At 41.6% G+C, this 26341-nt stretch overlaps 1 protein-coding gene and 1 long non-coding RNA gene across 2 annotated transcripts in view; one reads left to right on the top strand and one right to left on the bottom strand.

Moving 5' to 3' along the window:
• Window positions 1–3255: 3255 nt before the first annotated feature.
• Window positions 3256–5614, bottom strand: LOC130138038 (uncharacterized). The gene is made up of 2 exons (XR_008816464.1): window positions 4196–5614; window positions 3256–3591 (listed from the first exon to the last, which is right to left on the bottom strand). It is a non-coding gene; the product is annotated as an uncharacterized LOC130138038 (long non-coding RNA).
• A 1416-nt stretch (window positions 5615–7030) lies between these two features.
• LOC130137943 (AAA-ATPase At5g57480-like) overlaps window positions 7031–26341 on the top strand; it is a 60185-nt gene continuing 40874 nt past the window's right edge. Inside the window, exon 1 of the mRNA XM_056310629.1 lies at window positions 7031–8665. Within this exon, the coding sequence (XP_056166604.1) occupies window positions 7247–8665 (1419 nt within the window). The 5' untranslated portion in view covers window positions 7031–7246. The remainder of the gene's footprint in view (window positions 8666–26341) is intronic.

Raw genomic sequence — 26341 nt, 5'->3', positions numbered from 1 at the left:
CTTTCTCCCTGAATATCTTTTTGTTTATTTTCGAATTAATAAACAAAATGAGTGGACCCATAACGCTGTACCTAACGTTGTACCCTATCTATCCCTTTTGGCCTTTTTGTACCCGCACTAAAAATGGGGGGACCCATAACTTTCTCTCCTTCTTCCTCCACCTCTCACCACACCAGAGAGAAAGGGACAGGGAATATCATGACTCGTATTTTATCAGTTCTCTATTTTCTAGCATATTAATAAAGAAAAAATTCTAAAAAAGAGGCCGAATTATAGTTATTTTCTTAAATAAAGGCCTGAAGTGAATACTGTACCAAATAAGGATCTAAAGTGGCCAAATCGTGTCAAATAAAGGCATAAAATGATCAAATTGTCTCAAAAAAAGACCTTTGGCCGGCTAGTAACTATTCCGTTGCTGGAAAAGGGGTAATTTAGTCAAAAACATTATAAGTATATTTTTTATTTTTTATTTTACTTTATTTTCTTTTTATTTTCCTTTTTCTTTTTCCTTTTTTCTTCTTCCCTCCTAGCCTTTACTACGCCTGGCCAGCGACCTCCGCTGGCTTTAGGCGAGGTTGCCCAATGCCAGCGCAGGCGAGGGGCGCCCTCACTTGGGCTAGCGAGGGTCGCCCCCACCGACGTTGGGCGAGGGTTGCCTTGCTTGGGCTGAGTGGGCAAGGGCGACCCTCGCCCTGGCCTGGCCTCGCCAGCCCAGGCGAGGCCAAGGGTTGCCCTCGCCGGCGTCGGGCGACGATCTCCTCGCTTGGGCTAGCCTCACCCTTTCAGACGTCGGGCGAGGGCGGCCTTGCCTGAGGGTGGCGGAAGTCACCGGCCAGGTGCAGTAAAGACTGGGAGGGTAGAGAGGAAAAAAATAAAGAAAAGGAAAAGAAAAGGACGAGGAAAAGAAAAAAAAATAGAAAAAGAAAAAAAAAGAAAAAAATTAAAAGTAGAAAATACCCTTTGGCCAGTGAGGTTAGGTCCTTATTTAAAACTGATATGGCCACTTCATGCCCTTTTTTGAGACAAGATTCACTTCAGGCCTTATTTGAGAAAATGAGGGCACTTCAAGCCCTTATTTGAGAAAATAACTCCACTTCGAGTTCCTTTTTGGAATTTTCCCTTTTAATAAATGCATCATATAACATGTCTAATATAATGGAAACGCACCTTGTTGATTTTTTTTAATATTAAAAAATACAAGACTAAAAGAAATTTTTTTTTGGGTGAAGATCAATTTAGGAGGGAGGTTACCCCCATACGAAGGCCAGGGCATACCACTAGTTTAAAAGGTTTTATAGTGGATTTACACATTAGCTACTAAAAGGGACTGCTGGTAGCGGAGTTCGAAACTAGGCATAGTGTGCAAAGAGATCGAATCTTACCAATTGAGCCTACCCACTTTGGCAGACTAAATAAATTAACTTTTGCTTTTGATTTTTTATTTGATTAAAATTTTACGGGTTCGTGCATTTTGACTCTTTAAGTGGGAAATTTATTAAATTTTCATAGTATTCAAATATCGACACATAAATTCACGTGTTATATATATTCTTATGATTGACCGAAATTTGAATAACAATTAGGTTTTCACGGGAAAGCAAAAAAAATGATGGGCTTTTGATAATTGTAACCACTGTATTCGTTGATATTTTCTGTATTTCAATATCAAGGTGTTCGAAATTAAACCAAAGTCAAATTATAAATGCTGAAAAAGTAAACTAAAATTTAAGAGCGAGAAAAGCAATTCCAAGAACACAATGTGCAACGTAAAGGCTTTGTCTCTTCCTTCAAAAACACAGCAAATAACCAAGTAAATGAATTTGCAATCTCATTCAACATATGCACAGCCAAACGGAGTATTATTCCAATTGTGATTAACCCCAACAAAAGATGCACGTATCATGTTATAGTTGTTAGTATGATACGTGGTGTCAAAAATCATCACATCATCGAAACATTTCCAATCAAATTTGGACAAACTATTTCTCAAAAATAGATTTGTCAATCTACCATTTTGATCTACTTATACAGTATAAAAAAAAACATTGGATTTTGCATTTGCATGCATTAAAAATGATTCTAAAGACTCTGACAATCTCCCACACTTATATTATTTGATCTTTTAGTCTACAAAAACTTTTGACAATCGCGCATGATGAAATCCAAGTTTTGGTTTGTGAAGAACTTATATTCCATAGCAACCCCCCCCCCACCAAAGTATTAGGAATCATTATTCCATATTTTATCAAGTGCTTTTGATGTTCCGATAGAAATTTATAATTGGGAACATACTTCTATGAATGTCATTCTCAAACTTAAATATGACAAAAGCAGGATAACCACCTCTAACTTTAACTTTAAGTCTTTCATATTTTTTTCTTGATCAGATGAGTTCACAGAATACCTCTCAAAATTACACGCAAAAGTCTGTCGAGTTATTACTCCTTTGCTGTTTTTTCTAATCTAAGCCTTCCTCACTCCAAATTCGTTGCCTATTGCATAGACTAATGTTTATGATATGCTTCAAGGCCACTTGCAAAACTCATTCCTACTATAAGGATGTGTTCGTTTGCGGAAAAATATTTTCCGCGTTTTCCGGTGTTCCGGGGTGGAAAATATTTTCCGTGGGAAAACATTTTCCTTCCCCACCCCCAAATCCTTCATTGTTTTGGGGAAAATGATTTCCTCTTTTCACAAAGAGGAAATCATTTTCCCCCAAATTGAAGGCAAAATTGCCCATAGGAGGGAAAATATTTTCCGTGAGAGAGGAAGTTGATCGCCGGTCACCACCGTTGGCTGCCGGTCGATGGCCGCCCGCCGCCGCCCGCCGCCGCCCGGCCGCCCGCCGCCACGGCCGGCCGCCGCGCCGCGGCGGTCGCCGCTTGCCGGGTTGCGGCCGCCGCCCGCCGCCGCCGCCGCCCGTCGCCGGCCGCCGCCGCCGCCGTAGCCGGTCGCCGGCCGCCGCCGCGCGCCGCCGGTAGCCGGTCGCCGGCCGCCGCCCGCCGCCTTGTCGCCGGTGAAAAATATTTTCCGAAACTTTTTCATATTGATCGCTGAACACTGGAAAATTATATTCCGGGAAAACATTTTCCAGGAAAATGACTTCCGGGAAAATATTTTCCAAAAGGAAAATATTTTCCGCCAAACGAACGGAGCCTAAATTCAAAATCTTTTTCTAAATAACGGATTACATGTGCTAGATGGGCAATTTCATATATAATGCAAGCAAAGAAAAAAAAGTAATTAACATTGTACTTTACAAGCAAAATAATATATCATCCATTTCTAGAGAAAGCAAGTATCTTTCGCACAGTATAAGTTCAGGATGACTTATTTAGCCCTCGGATAACCTTATACGGGCGAAGTAACTAACTAACCACGAGCGAACCTTTGTTAGCCAGAGTTTTTGTAGTTGAATCGAGGACAGACTCCACGAGATGGAGCAATGGAGCACCAGCAATCGAGGGCACGGCCTAATCGAGGACTAACCTTCTTGCTCAGCCTTCGCGAGCACAAACGCCATGACAGCGGGGCTCCTAGAGGAAAAGCCACCGATGGGGCTTTGGAGGCGGAGGCGAGCATTTTCTTAATCTGCAAATCAAGATATCTTCGATGAAAAAGAGGTTTCATGTCCATCTACACAAATTAATGGCAGGAACCACACCATGAGTCCCCATGTCAAATAACCGGAACAGTATGTATCTAGACAATACAAGAAATTGAACAGGAGGCCTGTTGAATTTAGTGCAAAATGACAAAAAATGGAACCTAGAAAACAGCACAAGACATATGAATGGAAACAAAAAATCTACGAAGGTAGAAACATCATAGGCCAAATTAAACATCCGAAGCAATAAAGGTGGGTCAACATGTCAACAATTTCACATAAAAATTTTGGGAAGACAAATCAAGGACAGGGATTTGTGGGAGACGGAAAAGCATATCAAAAAGTTGGACAATTCTTCAGAGCCAGGATAGAATAACCATCTACGGAGACTAGACTGAGGTCACCGACATAAAAAACTGCATTGTTTATCGATACCTGACAAACAATAAAGGGCTCTATTCTACTTAGGTGAATGCATCTGCAATTCTGCACCATACAATGTATAATAACAATCATCTAGAAGAAAGGCTAGCAGCTGTGAAACGGAGCAAGGATGAAAACTTCTTCAATTGCCAAAGGGTGTGATACCAGTAAGTGAGCACTCTCGGTCTCAAAGCTCATCAGGTTGAGCTTGCCACTCTTCCCTATACATCTGCAACAGCCTTCTCCGACTGTTAAAGGAGAAAAAGAGTTAAAGTAGTTCCCAAGACAAACTTCGCAGACGAAGACCTTGAGTGCACAATATAAGAGCAAAGACTCAAATCATCCCCATCATAAGTTTGAGCCAGCTCTGCTCTAACTTCACCCTCCAATCTGGCAAACGATTCCTTTTCGAGTGCTTCTTGGGCCTCTGCAGCCTAAAATGAGAACGAGAGACAACCAGCCAAAAAATCAACCAGAATAAAGCTTGTGAAGTCAAAATAGGAAAGATATGAAGAATTGACACCTTGCTCTCAACTTCTAAAAATTCATTAACAAGTTCCTCTAATCGCCCAGCGACCGGCACGGGCTCTCGGAAGAGTCGTAGCCACCAATGGGGCTCCCGGAGGCGACGTGCAGGAGGCAGATTGAGTTTGGGAGAGAGAGAGAGAGGGGCAAATTTTGCTAAAAAAGGGAAGAGAGAGTATATCTTCAACGAAGGGAGAGAGGACGCAAAGTGAATTTTGAAAAAAAATATGAAGGCAGAGAGAGTGCGTCTTCAATGAAGAGAGAGGACCCAGAAGTTCGGAGAAAATATTAGGTACCACAGTGATGCCATGTCGGATGTGCACAGTCCATTCAGCGTTGGACACGTGTCGTCACGGGCCGACTGCCAGAAAATTTTTCAAACTCATTGCTTTGGCGGCGTCTCTCTCTCTCTCTCTCCTTCACGGCATCTCTCTCCCTCCCTTGTCTGAGAAAAGCGACGCGCTCTCTTCCCTTTCTCTCTCTCCTTCTCGAGTCGCATTCAGCTCTGCAACTCTCCATCCCTCCTGCTCGGACTCTCGACGAAGCTCTGCAACTCTTTGTCCCTCCCGCCCGACTTGCAATTCAGCTCTACAACTCTCCATAAGTCTCTCGCTCTCCCTCCCGACTCGCATTCGGCCCTGCAACTCTCCATCGTTCCCGCTCAATCTCAACCTCCCGCTCGATCTCACCTCCTCGATTTCAAAAGTCAAGGCCTTCGACAACACCTGCTCTCGTGGCAATGGCATCTTCGCTCAAGACTTCAGGTAACCATGGGGACGAGCTCAAAGCTCAAGTGGCCATTGCCACGAGCTCGAGCGGCCAAGGCGACCCAAGCTCCGGGTTTGAGGTCGAGCTCCGTGGCCAAAGCAGCCATGAGCCTTGGGCTTGAGCTCAAGCCATGGTGGACGCAAGAGGAAAGAAAAAAAAGTAAGTGCTAAACAGAAAGAGAGAGAGGAGAGAGAGGAGGGACGAATCTGAAAAGAGAGAGAAAGAAAGAGCAGAGAGAAGAAATCTGAAATTTTCTGAAATGTGGGCTCGCGACACGTGCCCATCGCTGTATAGACTAGCGCACATCCCACGTGAAATCATCGTGGTACCTAATATTTTCTTGGAAGTTTTTATGAAAAAAGAGGAGAAAATTACCAATTCAGTCCTCAACCTATTGCATTTGTGCCAATTTAGTCCTAAATTTTTCAATTTGGCCAATTCAGTCCTAAACCTTTTGCAAACCAGTCAATTCAGTCCTTTTGGGCGGCTGGCGCTGACATGGCCGTCGGCCGGCTGACGTGGCGCCGACGGCGTCCACGTGACAATATTTTAATATTTTTTTCGAATTTTTTTCTTTTCCTTCTATCCCTGGCCTGTTCGGCCAGGGGGGAGGCTCGCCGGCGAGGCGGAGCTCGCCCTGCCATGGCGAGCTTCGCCTCGCCAGATCTGGGCGAGGGCGGAGCTCGCCCAGCCATGGCGAGCTCCGCCTCGCCAGATCCTAGCGAGGGCAGAGCTCGCCCATCCATGGCGAGCTGGGCCCTCGCTGCTCGCCCAGCTCGCCATGGTTGGGCGAGCTCCGCCTCGCCGGAGCTGGGCGAGGCGGAGCTCGCTTGGCCGGGCGAGCTCCGCCTCGCCTAGATCTCGGCGAGGCGGAGCTCGCCATGGCGGGCGAGCTCCGCCTTGCCGGAGCTGGGCGAGGGTCGCCCATCGGTGGCGAGGCGGAGCTCGCCTTGGTTGGGCGAGCTCCGCCCTCGCCCAGCGTTGGCGAGGGCCCAGCTCGCCTCGCCGGAGCTGGGCCCTCGTCGGCGAGCCTCCCCCCTGACTGGATAGGCAAGGGGGAGAAGGAAAAGAAAAAAATTCAAAAAGAATAATAAAAAAATATTAAAATATTGCCACGTGAACGCCGCCCGGCGCCACGCAGCCGGCCGGCGGCCATGTCAGCGCCGGTCGGCCAAAATGACTGAATTGGCTGGTTTGCAAAAGGTTTAGGACTGAATTGGTCAAATTAAAAGGTTTAGGACTGAATTGGCACAAATGCAATAGGTTGAAGACTGAATTGATAATTTTCCCGAAAAAAGAGAAAGGGATCCAAAATATGTGGCGCCACGTGTCATTTATTGAATGATTCGGCCCATGGTGCCGGGAAGGGGCCGGACCACCTAATATTTTCTGGTATCTAAACGTCAGAGTCCACAACCCGAATCTTCTTTCCTCGGACAAAACTCACTCAATCCCATAATAGAATACAACAGGCCAAAAAGTTCCTGCAAAACTCGAAACCCAATACCCAACCGGGCCCCAAATCTCTCTCTCTATCTAAAATCTCAAAACTCCGAAACCCGTATCTTTTCTTGTTGTTATCTTCACCAGCTGTCCTGTTTTTTACCTTCTACTTAAAAAGGAAACATTATTTTAGCCTGTGCCCATCCCTCTTATCCCCAAAACCCTGAACCAACCATTCTTTCTCTCTATTTCTCTCTCATGTTTTCTTAAGACTGTTTTTGCTTTCTTCTCTCTTTTTCTCTCTATAAATAATCTGACACCCATTTGTCCCATCTTCCTCAGACAAACTCACTTCCCGAAAACCCAAATCCCCAATCTCTCCCTCACCCTCCAGGAAATTCCCACTCTCCTTCATCGTCTCCTCCTTCTACGCCCAGACATCTCCAGAAAAACATCTCAACTTCGACACTCACACACAGAATGGCAGAAATGAAGGAGTCTTGGACATCTCTGGCCTCCTTCCTGGGCATCCTGGCCTTCTGCCAGACCCTCCTCCAGGTGGTGTTCCCGCCGGAGCTCCGGTTCGCCTCCCTCAAGTTCCTCAACCGGGCCCTCGGCTGCTGCTCCTCCTACTGCTACTTCGACATCACCGAGATGGACAGAGACAACACCAACGAGCTCTACAACTCCGTCCAACTCTACCTCAGCTCCTTCGTCTCCGCCTCCTGCAGCCGCCTCTCTCTCACCCGCCCCCGCAACTCCAGCGCCACCACCTTCGGCCTCTCCCACAACGACTGCATCAACGACGTCTTTGACGGCGTTGCGGTCCAGTGGGAGCACGTGGTGACGCAGCGTCAGTCCCAGACCTCGTGGCGGTCCCTCCCCGACGAGCAGCGCAGCTTCACGCTCCGGATCAGGAAGCGCGACAAGGACCTCATCCTCGACTCCTACCTGGACTACATCACGGACAAGTCCAACGACATCCGCCGAAACAACCAAGAACGCCTCATTTATACTAATTCGGTGCTCAATTGTCGTAGCCGCCCTTGGGAATCCGTACCGTTCAAACACCCGAGCACCTTTGACACGTTGGCCATGGATCCGGAGAGGAAGAGGGACATCATGGAGGACCTCCGTGACTTCGCAGTCGGGCAGGCCTTCTACCAGCAGACGGGCCGTGCCTGGAAGCGGGGCTACCTGCTCTACGGTCCGCCCGGGACTGGAAAATCCAGCATGATCGCCGCCATGGCCAATTTCCTCCGCTATGACATCTACGACCTCGAGCTGACCGAGGTGCCCTCCAACTCCGAGCTCCGGAAGCTCCTCATGAAGACCAGCTCCAAGTCCATCATCGTCATTGAGGATATTGACTGCTCGGTCAATTTGTTGAACAGGTCGAAGGAGCCCAAAGCCGCGGAGCCTCGGAGCTACTACGACCCTGGTTCGCCTGATGCTGCGTGCGGCGGCAAGGACGGGAATAACAAAACGATCACCCTCTCAGGGCTGCTCAACTTCACGGACGGCCTGTGGTCGTGCTGCGGGAGCGAGAGGATCTTCGTGTTCACCACCAACCACATCGACAAGCTCGACCCGGCATTGCTCCGGAGCGGTCGGATGGACATGCACATCTACATGAGCTACTGCTCGTACCCAGCGCTCAAGATCCTGCTCCGGAACTACCTGGGCAGCGAGGACGAGGACCTCGGCAAGGCGGCGGTGAGCGAGCTCCGGGAGGCGGTCGAGAATGCCCAGATGACGCCGGCGGACATAAGCGAAGTCCTGATCAAGAACCGGAGGAACAAGGAGAAAGCGGTGAGCGAGTTGCTGGAGGTGTTGCAGGCGAGAGCGGAGAGGAACGAGAAGTACGGAGGGCTGAGGGAGGAGTGCGGGCTGAACGGGGTGGCGGTGGAGGAGGAAGAAGAGGAGCAAGAGAAGAGGGCTCTGGAGGAGCCCCAAAGAAGCGAGCGACTGTGACAGACGACTCTTGCAAGAAAGTGGAGGATGATGAAAGCGAAAAAGGCAGAATGAGGGAAAACAAATTGGTAAAAAGATGGGGTTGGACCAATGAGAACACGTATGGGTGTCTAGTATGTTTTTTTTTGGTCGAAATATGGTGTCTAATATTAAACGCTCCGAATTCGTGTCTTATTATGAAAATATATGTAAACCTCGTGCGACATCCCATGTTGTGTTAGGTGCAGCTTTTGGAGATGTGCAATGAGCATAATGTGATTTTAGGTCAATTATCTTATTAAAAAAAGAATTCTGCTCTTTTATCTTAGTTAAGGGGACGTTACCGACCAAAAAAAAAAAGTTAATTAAGGGGATGTTATTTCTTAATTAATTTTTTTTATTCTTTCAAGATCAAATTGTCCCTTCTTTCGCATGAAATCGCATTTTATATTCTTTATAAGATGAGAGATTTCATTTTACACCTGACTAATGGGAAGTATGTCGACACCTAATTCTTGTCGCAAGTCAAGTATTTATTTTTTTGTAAAGAGAAACAATAAAAGAACAAATAAAATGATAATTAGAGAAAATAAATAAATAACAAATAAGAAATCATGAAAAAAAACACAAAAGATTAAGAACAAACTCTATTTGGATTTCTCTTCTCATGTCCAGTACTGATCCTCCACCGCTGCGCCTCTTCCTCCGACTGGTCCACCACTAATCACTTTGGTCTCTGATTCCGTCGCCACGCATCGATCTTCTCTGACAACTTTTCAGTTCCGATGTTGTTCCTCCTCCTCCTTGGCTGCAACTTCGACCTCTTCCTCTGTTACGATTCTAGAGATGTTTTGGCCGTGATTATGATTATAAATCAATTGTTGCTCGTTCAGGTTGCGAAGTGGACTTCCTCTAGGGTCTTTAGGGGTTTAAATTAAGCATTGTATTACATATCTAGGTGTGAGAAATCTCTCATACTCATATTTACTATTGTGAATCACAAGTGAATGTGAAATGAAAAGCCTTTGAGGCTAGGGGTGATCGGTTCCCACCCAAAAACTGAAAACTGCTAATACCTAATTTTTAGCTCATTTTTTAAATTTTTTTAAAAATTACAAAATTAGGATTAAGAACCTTGACCAAGCTTAGGAACCTATTTCTAAACCAAAAATAAATTTTTTCAAATTTTCCTGAATTTTTTCTTAATTTCTTTTAGTCAAAATAATAGAGAAAATCAAGAAAAATAGCAAATGGAGTCCAAAAATTCCATAAAAATAGTCATTAGTCTTATTTTAAATCCAATTTCATTAATACAGCATCAATTTTATAAAATTTTAATTTGGAATGTGCTTTTCCCAAAATTGGATAAAAACAAGCCCAAATTGAATCAAAAATTCAATTCAGTCATTTCTAGTCATTTGTAGGCTATAGTGTCTTCACGACAAACGATTCTGGAACCTTGAATTACATAATAGTCAGTCCAATTGAACAATTACCAAATAAATCGAAAAGTCCCAAAATTCAATTGAAAATTAGGAATTTTTAGCCCAAATTAGGGATTATGATCAATTTGAAATTGTCGAACCTTGAGACCATAATTTCTAGGGTTAATCAGTCATGGGTAATCCAATTTTGGCATCATTTTTTCTCAATCAGGTTATTTAGGTACTGGATTGAATAAAACCCTAGTGATCCGGATTTTAAAATTTGAGAATTTTTGGTTTAATTGTGACATAATTTAGGGCAAATCTCATATTTTGATGCAAAATGTGCCAAGGAATTCAATTTTGAGGTTTAATATGAAAAAATTAGGTCAAAATCAGGCTTAATTTGCGATTTTAGACTAACCCGGGTCTGCCGAGTCAGCCAAGTCAACCCGACCCGACCCAAGTCGGTCTCCTTCCTTACCTGACTCGCCCAGAACGTGATAAAATCCAGAAAAATATCTCCGGCCCCGCCACTTCACTGATTCAATCCGATCAAAATAGCACGTGTTAAACTCCGATTCCAGCTGGTGTCTGTCGCGACCTAAAAAAAAAAATCGGGTTTTCGATCTTAGGCTAATGGATTACTAGATCAATTAAATTAACTAACCTAGCTCGAGTTCTCCCAAACTCTACCAAATCGCAACTTAGGTCCAATTGTGAGCATGCAAATATTTTCAATGGGAGTCGCCACTAATCATTTAAGATAGGTTGATTAGAAACCTAAATAAAATAGCGGGAGTACTATTTTATTTCTGCGAATCAGAAATTATAAATTCGGGGACTTGGTTACGCTAGATTCCCTAATGTCCTTTCGGTACCAATTTCAAGAGAAATACTCAATTGGACAATTTTGATAAATCCTGACTTAGAGTTCAAAGGTGCAGAAATTTTCTTTTTTGATTTTTTATTTATTTAAATGAAAGCTAACCTATATGTAATGACGTGCAAAAATTGACATGTGATTAATGCAACCTAACATGCAAACTATATGTCATGCGACGACGTGATTTATTTCTAATGACGGGCATATTATTTTTTTTTGTATTTTTTCTTTAATGAAATTCGGAATTAAAAATGCCAATTATCTAAACATGCAATTTTAAACTAAAGAAATTAACCTATTCTAGAGTAATCTTTTTGGCATTTTTTTTAATCAAAATTCGAAATTAAAATCAAGTAAAAAAATATAACCGCTAAATCTTTCGAATTAAGTTTCGATCTGAAGCCTGACAGATCGATCCTAAAATTCGAAATACCCGCTATGGAAATAACTCTATCTAAAGCCTGATAGATAGATTTATTTTCACGTGTGCGGTTGCGGATTAGGAAATTTTCCTAATCGATCAAATCTTGAAAAAATTTAGATATCTCAAATATCTTGGATATATTCAAAGGATTTTGAAAATTTTAGATTCTATCCAAATTTGATAAGTAATAGATATCTAAGATTTAAAAAAAAAGAGGAAATAAATCCTAATTGAAATATGCCTATTATTCAAATATGCAAAATTAGATATCAATCAGCACAAATTAGGCAACAAAATATTCAAATTAAATCGGGATAAGATAATTACCTGATTTGCAGATTTGTTTCCAAATTTGAACCGGTGATGGACAAACTCGAACGGCGGCCGGCGGTGGATTCGCGGTATGGTCAGCCGCGGTAATGATCGACACCTAGGGACCGACAACAGCAAAGAGATATCGACCTACGTTGGTGAGGGGAATCGTCAATGATAGACTGACTAATTGGCCGCAACTTCAACAAAACTTCCAGAGAAAATAATGCTCAGGGAATAAGCAACAACGACCAGAAGACCAGCAAGTATCAAAGAAACCAATCGTAGAGTAATAAGTGATCTCCGAGGAACACTAGAGATATCGTAGTGCAGGGACTAGCTCGTTTGATCGTCGGCTTTGCAGGTTCGGCAACAAAGGTTCGCTGGTGCTGATCGCGTGGGCTAGCTAACACCGAAAACAGCAGGCTATCGGGTGTCGAGGCTCTTTCACGAATGCCGCATCGCCATTGATGAAGAGCCACAGCACGCCAAAGTGATTGGAACTTCTGTGGACGACCGAAAAAAAACTTTGTTGTATCTCCAGACCAAGAAAAAGAGAGCCCCCCCTCTCTTTTGTCTTTTCTTCCTTCGATCGTGGCTGCCAAGGGGAGGTGCAGCTCCTCTCTCCTTCTCTCTCGTGGCTTTGTGTTTCAATTACGTAGCTCCGACTTCTCCGAATTTCTGTTCTCCGAAAGTTCTGAGACCCCCTTTAATTATGACACATAACGATATATTTATAATGTAAACCTAGGTCAATTAGCCGGGTTTTCTAGTCCTAATGGGCTTAGGCTTGAGCTTAGGCTTTAATTATCATTTAATTTCAAGTGGGCTGAATTAATGTGAGCTTTTATTTAATTAAGCATAATGGGCTAATTTAAGCTCAAATTAAGACAACCAAGCCCTTCTGACTTGTAATTTTCGGCCCTTGCCTTTCGAGTGAGCCGAGTCTCGTTCGATGTCCGAGCTCAATTTACATGACGAATTCTAAGCTCGCTTGCCACCGCCAATCCGATGCGGAATGCAATTAATCTATATGAACCTAAACTATATGCTATGCAATTTTAATATTTTTGTTTAGGGGTTAAAATTTAATCCCTAATTTTCTATGCAATTAACCACTAAATGATGCGCCGAAATTTAGGTGTCAACAGCGTCGGAGATTCGTTACAATCGATTCAGAGGTCGGTGATAACCAACTTTGGGCGGGAAAACGAGCTACAAAAAGGAGAAGGAACATTATCAAACGCAGACGAACTGCTCGAGAGAATTCTAGAGAGAAGAGAGAGAGTTAGGGAGAGAAAGAGAGAGGAATCAGAGAGAGTAGGGAGTTGAGGTCCATTGATCGAGTGTCCGGTGCCGACGGACAGAACGGTGCTGGTGAATCGATCGTTCAAGGAGGACCTCCTCCTCAGACAATCAGTACAAGATTGATCGTGAACCCCTGAAAACAAGTCTTGGTCGGAGAATCTCGAGCTTTCCTGAGGAAACAGCAGTCGTCCCCCTGAAGAATAAGTCTCGAAGAATCATCCTAAAGCCTTCATCAAGATCAGAATTTCCAATTTGTGCTTCGTAAAAGAAGGTAAAGTTCAATCCTACACACGGTCTAGCGAAAATCCAAAATATATGTTTAGGCTTCATTATGCTTTATCATGCGAATTTCTTTTTGATTTTGAGTTTCTGGATGTTCAAAAGCTGATTCTGATCTCAAGTTTTTCATCGTTTGATTACATTTTCGATCGAAAAACCTCCCTAAACCGAGTCGGTCGTCCATTGAACCCCATCGTCGGAGCAGCCCTTACCTCACTGGAGCGTTTCTATGGTCTTAGGCCATCCAAGTTAGACATTTATGATCTTATTTCATGCTCTGATGGTTATTTGAATCGGTTTAGACGGCTAGGACGTTCTATAGGTTGACCTGAGCAAATAATCAATTTGTTTAGGTCAATGATGGTTTAGGATATTCAGATCGGTTTTTCGCCGGCCGGTATTGGTCCGGCGGCCAATTAGTAAGCTGAGGCTAATAGGAGGTGATATGAACTATATATTGAACTAATCGAAACGGTAAAAAGGTCACCAGAGGCTCATCAATGGCGAGCTCAAACCGGCGGTCTTAAGAACCCAAACACAGAATCGTGCCCACCACCTATTCAGCGCAATGCAGCAGCGAGCAAAGGGGCAAAACGGTGTCGTTTTGGCACCGTGCTCGCCGGGAAAGGCGACCAACATCGATGGCGACCGGTTCGGCTTGGCCAAACCGGTCTAAACTGGCTCAACCCGGTTCGATCTCATCGGCGGCAAAATTTAAAAAATAAAAAATTAGGAAAAATTTAGAAAATAAGAAAAACCCAAAAATCATATGAAAATTCTAGAAAAACATAAAAAAATAGAAAATTCATAAAATTCATAAAAAAAAATTAGAAAAATTCTAGAAAAATATAAAAAAATAAAAAAATTGAGAAAATTCATAAAAAAATTAGAAAAGTTCAGAAAATTTATAAAAAAATAGAAAATTCAAAAAAATCCTAAAAAAATTAAAAAAATCATAAAAATTTCAGAAAATTGATAAAAATTTGAAAATTCTAGAAAAACCATAAAAATATTAAAATTTTGGAAATTCCAGAAATACAAAAAAAAAAGTAAAAAAAATAGCTCTTGGGAAAATAGATTTTCAAAAAAAAATAAAAAATTCACAAAATTCATAAAATGACCCAAAAACATTGTGGCCAACCTTTGCAAGTGAAATTAGAATTTTTAGAGGTGCCTATACGGCATTTTTAGAAAATCCTTAGGTTAGGGGTTTTTGCCCCTAAAAAACCTAAACCCTAAAACAATACATATCATTGAATGAATAAGCCTTTAGGGCTTTACTAGGATTTGGGTGTTTTGAATTGATTTTCATTTTAAAGACCCAAATTAGGATTGTTTTGTTTGATTGCAATTGATTGTGCTGCTTATATTGATTGATTGAGTTCCCACTATTAGAATGGTTAGAATTAGTGCATAAACCTCGGAAACTCATGTGACACGTTAGACACATCATATCGTTTTAGGTACCGAAAGGGCATTAAGGATCTCGATTCGGGATTATTAGCTTAACCAAGTCCCATATTCAGAATCTCTGATTTGCAGAATTGTGGTATTTCTCTTGTACTCCGATTAGGTTTCTAGTCAACCTACCAATAATGACTAGTGGCCACTCCAAATCGAAAACATAGATCAAATAGAAAGATAAAAAAATCACAACCCGCTGTCATGTGAGATATAGTCTGGGAAAGGCCCCCGTTTGTCTAGTGATGGGATGTCTGTGGGACATTTGAGCGAAATATTCGTATCGGACCTAGTAGCTCATTCGGGGATAGTTTCTCCATTCATGACAAATGGAAGTATCTCCTTAGCGTGCCCAAAAAGCGCGGCGCGATAGGAATTAGATTGGCCAGACCGGTTCCCACCCAAGAATTAGGAATCGGACTAGACTGACTGGTCCAATTCAATTCCCGGGTGGGTAAATAGAACCGGTGGCAACAACATGGTCATTCTTGATCAGCCATAATTCTCTTCATAAGTTAATTGCATTCTTAACAGCCTCATTTTGGGAAGTAATACGAGAACTTTGTTAAATAAAATCAAAGAGAGCTTTGTTATGTAGCCGCCTGAAAAATCATAAAACAAAGAAACCATCCAAAACCCACCGGACCAACCACTTGAGAAAATCACAAAAGCCGCAATTCTCATTGTTCACCACAGAGAAGCCGAGAGTGAATTGAATACCAGCTCCAATGCTCAAGCAAATCAGTGCTCTGAAACACATCATCAACTACTCTACCATCAATACAGACGCAAAACCCTGAGTCCCCCAAAACCATCTTCACTAGAATGGAAGAAAAAAACAAAGCATTGGATATTTACCTCCATGAGATGAGATGCGATTGATCGACCAAAACCAGAGCGAGAGTGACGCGATAGGCAGGCATTGAGCGAGAGGGACATGAGCGACTCAGGAGAGAGGGCCGAGCAAGAGGATCTGTGAGAGGCGTGAAGATCTGTGAAGAGTAAGCGTGAAAGAGTCGAGCGATTAGGTTAGGTCTAGTTTTTACTTTTTAATATTTTACAGAGTTGTAAGTAACTAAAAAAATAATCAGTCTGCGTGGGCGATTCCACCCTTGAAACCAGGAACTAGACCGAAATTAGCCGGTTCCAATTCTATGGAACCGGGAACCGTACCAGTGACACCAAGAACCATCCAGAATCGGCCAGTCCGGTCCAATCCAGGCGGTTCCTTTTACTCCCCCTATTTGAGACTTGAGATCGAGATTGTATTCTGGAGAGTTGGGTCTGGAATAACCTACCTTTGTACTTAGATCTGATTAGTGGATTTTGGGGAAACCCCCCCAAGTGGATTCGGGAAGTAGAGTAGATGGGAGCCGAAACACTAGAAATCAGCTTAACCTTTCTCTATCTCTTTTAACTCTTTGATTGTACGCATACCAAGTCATCTATAAATTGGTTACTCATTCTTTGTTCTTAATTGTTGAATAATTTGATTTATTTATTGGATTATCTAGGCATCAAATAATTAATGTTAGAGCTAGTGCTTGAAAATTTCGTGGGTGTTTCGCTTGTGATTGATTGGATCATGGCTTAGAATGTTGTTGGTACCGCCGTGGGCAAAAGACAATCGATTGTTAGACCCCCTTTGTTTTAGGGTGTGAATTATAATCATTGGAAAGCGAGGATGAGAACCCCTTATTAAATCGCAGGATTCTATGATTTGTGGCGTGTTATTACAAATGGGACCCATGTGCCCACTGAGAACGTAGATGGAGAAATGGTACCAAAAAAGTGAAATTGAGTGGAATGCAAATGATGCTGACCAAGTCCAATTCAATGATAAAGCTGTGAACTTGCTTTGTTGTGCTTTTTGACGCTGATGAATATTGAGAAGTTAGAAGTAACGTATAAAGGGGGCCTAATTCCCTAAAAACCCTTAATATTGGGTCTAGTCCCAACTCTGTCCCGAACTTTTTTATATTTTAGAAAAAATCTCAAACTTTAGGTTAAGTCTCCAATAAGTCCCGGATTTTGTTGTCTAAAAACAATCACCAATTGTCAATCTATTTTCAATTCTACATGGTCCAGTCCTAACTTGACGCGGCATTTCTGTGTTGAAAACAAATCCACATCAGTGAGGTGACATGAGAAATTATCTCCAAAATGAAACCGATCTAGAATATGAAAATAAGGGATGACTGAGGGCGATTTTTGGAAAGAGAGCTAATGGGGGCAGATTTGGGACTAAAGTAAAAATTGGTGATTTATCTCTTGACAAAAAAAAAGTTCAAAATAGATTTGGGATTGGACGTAAAGTTGGAGGTTTATTTTTAGATAGAGAAAACTTTGGGGCAAATTTGGACTAGACCTAAAGTTTGGGATTTTTTTCTAGACAAAAAAAAGTTCAAGGAAGAATTAGGATTAGACCTAAAATTGAAGGGTTTTTTTTTAAGAAATTAGGCCTTATAAAGGAACCGATAAAGTCAAGAAGTCTAAGATAAGCATTCTCACCCACTGGTTATGAAGAGTAAAGGTATAGTTACTTCTAAAAGGTGTTTATTCTTCCTCTCTGCCACCCCATTTTGTTAAGGGGTGTAAGGGCAAGAATTTTTATGCACAATTCTCTTTTCCAAGAATTACTATCACAAAATTTTATTGAAATATTCTTTCCCATTGTCACTCCTAAAAATTTGGATTTGCGCTTGGAATTGTGTTTATATCATGATGTAAATTTTTTTGAAAACAGTCTCCATCTCAAATTTCTCTTGCAACAAGTATGCCCAACTCACCCTCATATGACCATTAATAAATGTAACAAACCGTTTCTTTTCTAAGAGTGTAGAGATTCTAGATGGGCCCCAAATATCACTAGGAATTATGGAGAATGGTTTCGACAGCTTGTAGGTTTGTGAGGGAAAATTGGTTCGATGATGTTTAGCTAATTCACAAAATTCATACTAAAATGAAGATGGACCTTTATTAAAATAAAAAAAAAACATCTATGGGAATGAGAACTTTAAATATTGAAAATTCGAATGACCTATCCTATAATGCCATAACTTAATATCATCATCCTTATGAACGATAACACATTCGAAATAGCTACCTTGAACTTGTCTACTTGAACTTGTTCCATCTTCAAAGAAATAGAATCCTCTACTTTCTTTAGCAGTGCCAATTGTCCTCCTCGAGGTCAAGTCCTGAAACTCAGGATGAGATGAGAAAAAATTAGCTTGACACTTTTGATAAGAGGTTATTTTACTAATGGGACAACAAGTTACAAGATAGCTTTAGCACATGTCACGACCTCACCTCGAGGTGCATCACCTAGGGGTTCGGCTAATGAATTATTAAGCCTAGCACATTAGGCAGTAAAATATTTAAATCAATACCAGATAAGATTCTTACCTAATTTAGGGATAATTTCCAAGTTTGAACTCGACACTGGGTCGAAATTGCGGATCATGGGATCGGCCAGCGATGGTGCTCATGGCGGCGAGGAGGGTGGCTCAGCGACGGCTCACGGTGGGTTTCACGAAGAGGATGCTCGCGGGGGCGGATTCCGATCAACCTACAAAACAACGACACATGTAGCGGCAATGGAGGGATGTAGTGACCACGGTTGCAATCGGAAACACGAGGCTGAGTTGATAGCAGTGTTAAGCAGTGAGCTCTCGGTCGTGTAAGTGCAACAACAACGAGGTTCATCTGCAAGGCTTCGTGGCTAACCGTCGGGGCACGGGATCAACAGGAGAAACGGACTCGTCGTCTCCTTTAAGGGTCGCCACTGGGGTCTTCTGCGAGGCAGCAACGTCGCACGTGGCTTGACGTGGCAGCAGCTCGATCGGGGTTGCAGCAGGTTGGTGAGCAGCACAGCAGCACTGGGGAGGCTCGTTGATCGTCCAGGGTAGCGCGTCACGGCCAAGAAGTGGCTCGACGATCCGAGACAACAACAGCAGCGACGTCGCTCAAACAGGAAGCGGCAAATGCGATCATCGTCGGGGGATGGCAAGTCAGCGAGCAGCGCGGGGTTGGAGCTCGTCATGTTAGAGGGCAGCAGCAGCCGAGTCGGCTCGGCAGTAGGAGCAGGACGATGTCAGGCTTGGCGAAGCAGGGCACGACGGCAAGGAAAAGCCACACCGGGCTCAGTGTCGTCATGGGATTAGTGGTTGGCATTGCGGTGAAGCACAGCCACAAGAGGCTAACCAAGGGGGAACTGCCGTAGAGGGTCTCTGCCAAGGTTTGGCTGAGAGACTCCTTTTCTCTCTTTCTTGCGTGTGTTGCTCGTGTCTCTTCTGAATTATGATTGCTGAACTCGAACCAAGAGGCATAACCATCTATATATAGTGTTAACCTAGGTTTATCTCTATTAGTGTTTGCGGAAGCGTGATTTGTTTTGTAAGTGAGTGAGTGATTTAGTGAGTGCAAGTGTTGGTACGTGGACTTGGAGCAACAATAGAACAGAACTTTTGATAGTGGAAGACAAGTAGGGAGCAAAGAAGACAAAAGGAGTATTGTATTATGAAGGCTTGTACAAGGGACTTAGTTTTTTCTTCTGACGGGCATATCCTTCAAGTGGAAAGGGGTTGGCTATTTATAACCCTCTTCCACCGCCATTAAGGAAAAATCTAAAGCATGTTACATAGATATTTTTCTAGAATTTTCTACATATATCACATTAGTCTTTTAGAAATATCATAGATATTTTCTCGAAACTCTTCTAGAAATATCTTAGATATTTCTCACAAATTTCTAGACTATTCATATAAATATCTATTCTCCAAAGATCTTGAGCATGCTAGAAACTTCTAGAAATTGGATCACTATTTCAACACTCCTCCTTAATCCAATTTCGTGGAACTCCAAGCATGTTTCTTAACATTTCGAACTTGACCAGTGGTAGTGCTTTAGTGAATATGTCCGCGACTTGATCTTCGGTCTTACAATATTTGAGCTCGATCTCTCCATTATTTTGCACTTCACGGATGAAGTGATATTTGATGTCTATGTGTTGGGTTCTTCCATGGAAGACGGGATTTTTTGATATGGCGATCGCGGACTTGTTGTCACAAAATATCGGAGTTGATTCCGTCTGTGCTTCTCCAATGTCTTCTAGAATTCTTCGAAGCCATATTGCTTGACTAGTAGTCGTAGCGGCCGCGATGTATTCAGCTTCTGCAGTAGATTGTGCCATTGAGTCTTGTTTTTTAGATGCCCAAGAGAATATTCCGGAGCCCAGTGTGAATGCATAGTCAGTGGTGCTCCTCCTATCGTCAGCTGATTCTGCCTAGTAACTGTCGGTGTAGCTAATGAGCTTAGCAGTTGAACTTGGCCGGTACCAAATGCCATAATCTATCGTTCCTCGTAAGTATCTTAAAATTCTCTTGGCAGCTCCAAAGTGAATTTGACTCGGACTTTGCATGAATCATGATAGTAGACTTGTTGCATACATGATGTCCAGTCGTGTAGCAGTGAGATATAATAGACTGCCAATCAGACTTCTGTAGAGGGAGGCGTCGGCTTTTTCTGCTCCATCTTCCTTTAATAGTTTCTCATTTGTCACGAGCGGTGTCGAAACTGTTTTGCAGTTATTCATCTTGAATTTCTTAAGGAGGTTCTCGGCATATTTCTTCTGTGAGATAAAAACTCCTTCATTTTGGTTGATCTCGATGCCGAGGAAGTAGCACATAAAGCCCAAGTTTGTCATCTCGAATGACTTCATCATTTCTTCTTTGAATTCTTGAATCATCTTTTCATTGTTCCCTGTATATAGTCATGGCCACGGGCCGGTTTCGGCTCGGAACCGACCCGGTCAAACCCGGGCCCGGCCCGTTGACCGGGCCCGCAGTTCGGAACCGGAACTGGCCCGTGGCCTACGGGCCCAGTTCCGGTTCCAAAAAAAAAATTAAAAAAAATTTAAAAAATTTAAAAAAACCTCGCAGCCGGGCCTCGCACGTCTGCAGGCCCTGTCTGCGGCCCGTTGCCAAAGCAGCCTTTGCAGGCTGCCTTGGCAACGGGCAAAAGTAAAAAATAAAATTTAAAATTTAAAAAAATTAAAAAGATAACCGTTGCAATTTTGCAACGGTTATCTAGGTTTTTTTTTTTATCCTATAAATTCTCTAAAATTCTCTCATATTCTCTCAATACTCTCAAATACTCTCAATTCTCTCAAATTCTCTCAAATTCTCTTCTCTCAAATTTTCTCAATACTCTAAATTCTCTCAAATTCTCTTAAATTCTTTCAATTTTCTCAATCCGCGCAATTCTCTCTTAATTCTCCCAATCAATCCGCTCAATTCTCTCAATCCACTCGAAAAATGGCAAGTGGAAGTCGAGTGCCAACTGGTATAGGTAAGAATATCATGACAGAATCCCATCATTCTTTTGATCCTCGTGATTATGCAGATTTTGAAGATGATGAAATCAACATTTTTCCCGATGTGGAGCGCGTCCCGACGCAAGAAAGTCTTCATCCTCCTGCCGAAATATCTACAACAAAGGAAGCGGAGCGGGAACTTACATATGACATTTGGGATCACTTCACGAAAATGGAAATGTTTGATATTGGTGAAAAAAGGTATGATATAATTTGTAAACATTGTGGGAAAATATATAAATATATAGGTGGACAAGGATATGGAACATTCAAACGACATCTTAGGAGCAAACATCCAACCCAAGCGGGAATCGATATCAGGCAACAACAAATTTCCGGGTACGTCAATCCTAACACTTCCCCTTTATTTCATTTTAATGAAAAAACTTATAAGGAAGAATTAGGTAAATTTATTTCCGTTGAGCATTTATCATTTAATTTTGGAGAAAGATTTTGGTTTTAATCAATTTGTACAAAAAGCATGTGCTCCACAAGCAAAACGTGTTCCTAGAAATTCACTTAAACAAATAATTAAAGATCTTTACAAAAATGGAAAAAAGGATTTACAAAATTTTTTTATGCAATTTAATGGATGCGTGCATATAGGTAGTGATATTTGGAGTGATCATTGGCAAATGCATTCTTACATGGGCATAACATGTCATTGGATAGATGACGATCGGAGTATTCAAAAAATAGTTATTGCATTTAGAGTTTTCGATGGTAAGCATACGACAAATAATATTTATAGAATGATTAGGCAAATTTTAGAAGAATAGTATTTGCTTAACAAAATTTTTTCAATTGGTTTTGATAATGCCGCGGCAAATACTGCTTCAATTGCCGATTTAGAAAATATTTGTAAACCCGCTTTTGGCGGAAAATTTTTTCACGTTAGATGTGCTTGTCATGTTTTAAATTTATGTGTACAAGATGGTTTGAAAACCCTTGATATTTTTCTTGAACCAATAAAAACGGCGATTCAATTTTTATGAAAACATCCCCAAAAAATGAAAGAATGGGGTAAATTTTGTAGAGAAAATGCCAAAAGGCCAAAAAGATTTCCAAGAGATGTTCCAAGTCGTTGGAATTCTACTTTCCACTTGCTTAGTGAATCTTATGAATATAAATATTTATTATGTGCATTCATTTCTAATAATATACCTCAGATTAATTTATACCCACAAGAGTGGGGTATTTGCAAAAAAAAATTTAGATATTTTAAAGGTTTTTAATGATGCAACATATAATTTGTCCGGTGTTTATTATCCTACTACGTATTTATTTTTAGTAGAGTGTATTAATATTGTCGGAATTTTTGACGAATATGAAAATGATATTGAATTACAACATACTATAGTAACAATGAAAATGAAGTGGCTACATTATTATAGCGAAATTCCCATTATTTATTTAGTTGCTTGTGTTTTTGATCCGCGTTGCAAATTAGATGGTTTAAGTGATTATTTGCATATGTATTATCAATGTTTACATTATGATACGGTAAATGTTACAACCATACTAAGTGAGGTTAAAAACATAGTAATAGAATTATATAATGAATTTTATACTAAATATAATTTAGGTGATATTGGATCTTCTCAATCTACCGAGATATTAAATGAGAGTACAGGTCAAATTAGTAGAGGGTACCAACTTTTATTAAATAGACAAAAAAAAAATAAAAGGGAGTAATAGGAAATATTTCTGAATTAGAGATTTATCTAATCATTTCCTTTGAGTTTACTGAATCCGAAGGTAGTACAGGTTTTTTAATTTTGGATTGGTGGAAGAGGCATGCAAGCCAATACCCAATCAATTCTCTTATTGCAAAACAAATTTTTGCAACCCCTTGTTCCACAGTTGCGGCCGAACAAGCATTCAGTGTCGGAGGTAATATTTTGGACGAACATCGTTCAAGATTAGCTCCAGAATCAGTGGAGATGCAAGCTTATGTCGATGATTGGACGAAGGCTCAATACCGATAACAAGAGATAGATCGGAATAATGAATCCGAATTCTTTAACGACAGAGATAGCACCGGTACCGGTACCGCTACCGGAACCGGAACGGGTAGCGACGACTGAGGATAAAAGAACTGTTGGAGTTGGCAAATATTTCGGGGACTCTTGTTTCTCATACCGGGCACGCCCACGTGAGCTTAGGGAAATCGAAGTATAATTCGACGACATGTGACCCCTGCGCACGGAATGCGGGGGTTCGGATAGGCTTAGGTTTTTGGGTCATTTTGGGGTATATATATTGTGCTCCTTTTTTTTTATAGATCATTGTAACGAATTGTAAGGCGCTTAATGATAATTTATTAAGTTCAAGCCTCCTCATTCTCTCTTTTTGTCCCCAAATTTGATTACAATTTATATTGAATAATTCATTATTTCATAATTTCATTATTTTTTTTATTTCATAAAATTTTTTTAAAATTTTAAATTATGAACCGGAACCGGCAGGAACCGGAACCGGCCCGGAACCAGAACCGGACCGGAACCGCCCATGGCGGTTCCGGTTCCGGTTCATACATGGCCAGGAACCGGAACCACCGGTTCCTGAACCGTGGCCATGTCTACCTGTATATATAAGATCATCCACATATAGAGAGATTATGAGAGTGTCGGACTTACCTTGGGTCTTGATGTAGAGTGTTGGCTCGCTCATGCTCCTCCTGAATCCTTGCTTGGTAAAGTATTCGTCTATTCTGCTATGCCACGCTCGTGGTGCTTAATTTAACCCATAGAGGGCCTTCTTGAGCTTGAGGACTTTTTCTTCTTGGCCTTTGACGATAAAGCCTTGTGGTTGTTCTACATGGATTTCTTCTTGAAGATATCCATTTAGGAATGCTGACTTTACATCTAGTTGATGAATCTTCCATTTCTTTTGTGTTGCTAGGGTTATGAGTGCCCGAGTAGTATCAAGGTGAGCAACATGAGTTTCAGTATAGTCAATACCTGGTTGTTGCAAGTATCCTTTCGCCACGAGCCTTGCCTTATGCTTCTGAATTGATCCATCTGTATTGAGCTTTGTCTTGTAAACCCACTTGATGCCAATGATTTCTTTATCGTCAGGGCGATGGACGAGCTCCCATGTTTCATTCTTCTCTATCATCTTGATTTCTTCCTCCATGGCCTTAATCCAAACTTCTTCTTTGGCAGCCTCTTCATAGTTCTCTGGTTCTAAATGTTCAAAGTTGCATGCTTTATAAACTTTTCTAAGAGATCTTACCCTTAAAATAGGAGATTCTGAAGTAGATTCTTCTTGCGTTGCGCCAGGAGAGGATGATGGTGTTACGTCTTGAGTGATTGAATCTGGCACTTCACCTTCTTCTTGTGATGTTGAATCCTCTCGAGCAGGTTGTACGTTTGGCAAGGTGACATACTTCTTCTTAATTTTTTTGTCCTCCCAGTTCTGGGTGACATTCTTGTCAAACTCGACGTCTCGACTGATCATGAGCATCTTAGTTCTTAGGTTGTAGAGCCAATAGCCTTTTGATTGGTCGCTTTAGTCGAGGAAGATTCCATTTTCCATCTTCTCATTGAGCTTGCTCGTCTTTTGAGCAAGAATGTGGACGTAACATATGCAGCCAAACATCTTGAGATGCTGCGCTGAAGGCTTCCGTCCGCTCCATGCTTCAACCGGAGTTTTATTTTGGACTGCTTTAGTTGGATATATGTTTAAGATATATACCGCCGTATAGACTGCTTCTGCCCAAAACATGTTGGGAAGGCATTTCTCCTTTAGCATAGACCTTGCCATCTCCATGATGGTTCTATTCTTCCTTTATGCTACTCCATTTTTCTCCGAGGCGTACCAACAGTTAGTTGATGATGGACTCTTTCGTCTTCACAAATTTATTGAACTCCTTTGAATTGTATTCCGTGCCTCTGTCGCTCCTTAGGACTTTAATTCTGCGGCCACTTTGATTTTCGATGTGGTTCTTGAATTTTCTGAAAATAGAGAAGACCTCCAATCTTTCTCGAAGAAAGTAGACCCACGTCATTCTTGTGTAGTCATCGATAAACAGGATGAAATATTTATTCTGACTAAGTGTGAGGGTCCTCATTGGATCACACACATCTGTATGCACTAGCTCCAATGGCTTCTAGCTCTCCATGCACCTCTAGATGGGAAGGACTGTCTTTGTTGTTTTCCAAGCATACAGTCTTCGCAAACATCTGAAATTTCTGAAATAGCTGGACATTCTCTTATCATATTTTTCTGATGGAGAACTTTTAACCTAGCGAAGTTGAAGTGGCCAAATCTTCGATGCCAAAGCCATGAATCATCAAGTTGAGCTTTCATGGCTATATCTCTGATATATTTCCATCGAATAGGAAAATTCCTATTCTCCATTTTAACAGAGGCAATGATATTTTTATATTTATCATAGATAATGCAGGGATCCTCTCTAAAGTATAGAGAATAACCACTTTGTATCATTTGGCCCACGCTCAATAGATTTTGAGCAAGACTGGGGACAAGATATACATTATGAATATATTTTGGGCCTTTATTTGTTTCAACAGCGATAGTGCCTTTTCCTTTCACTTTGACCAATGTGCCATTACCCAATTTCACTTGGGATTTCACCAATGTATCAATATCGGTGAATATAGATTCGTCCCCCGTCATATCATTGCTACACCCACTATCAATGTACCACGTATATGTATCATCAATTTTTTTTATTATTTGCTGCTTGGCCTGCGTAGAATGTGTTGTCTTCACTTTCTTTTTCTTCAACATAGTTGGCTCGATTATTTATTTTCGAGCGACAATATTTTTCTACGTGGCCATATCTTTTACAAAAGCGGCATTGTGGTTTATTTCTAAGCCAGCAATCTTTCTCCATATGATAAGTATTCTTGCAAATACCACAAGGTGGCTATTTTTCCTTTTGGATAGTTTCTCCTCTTTTACTTTTCCATGAGCTCCTTCCACCATTTTTAGATTGATGAGACCGTATATTCATTTTAGATTGAAAGGCACTTTCAACTGAATCTTCATCTTGTGCCATTAGTCTTTTCTCATGTGCTTCTAGAGAGCCAATTAATTCACTTATTGACAGGGTCGTTAAATCTTTAGTTGCTTCTATAGTTGTCACAATAGGATTGTACTTTCTAGTAAGTGACTAGTATTT

Source organism: Syzygium oleosum, unplaced genomic scaffold (genome assembly GCF_021117445.2).
Source record: "Syzygium oleosum isolate NSW1041296 unplaced genomic scaffold, Sole_v2.1 Sole_v2.04, whole genome shotgun sequence".
Lineage (NCBI taxonomy): Eukaryota > Viridiplantae > Streptophyta > Magnoliopsida > Myrtales > Myrtaceae > Syzygium > Syzygium oleosum.
This window is presented reverse-complemented; position numbering and strand designations above follow the sequence as displayed.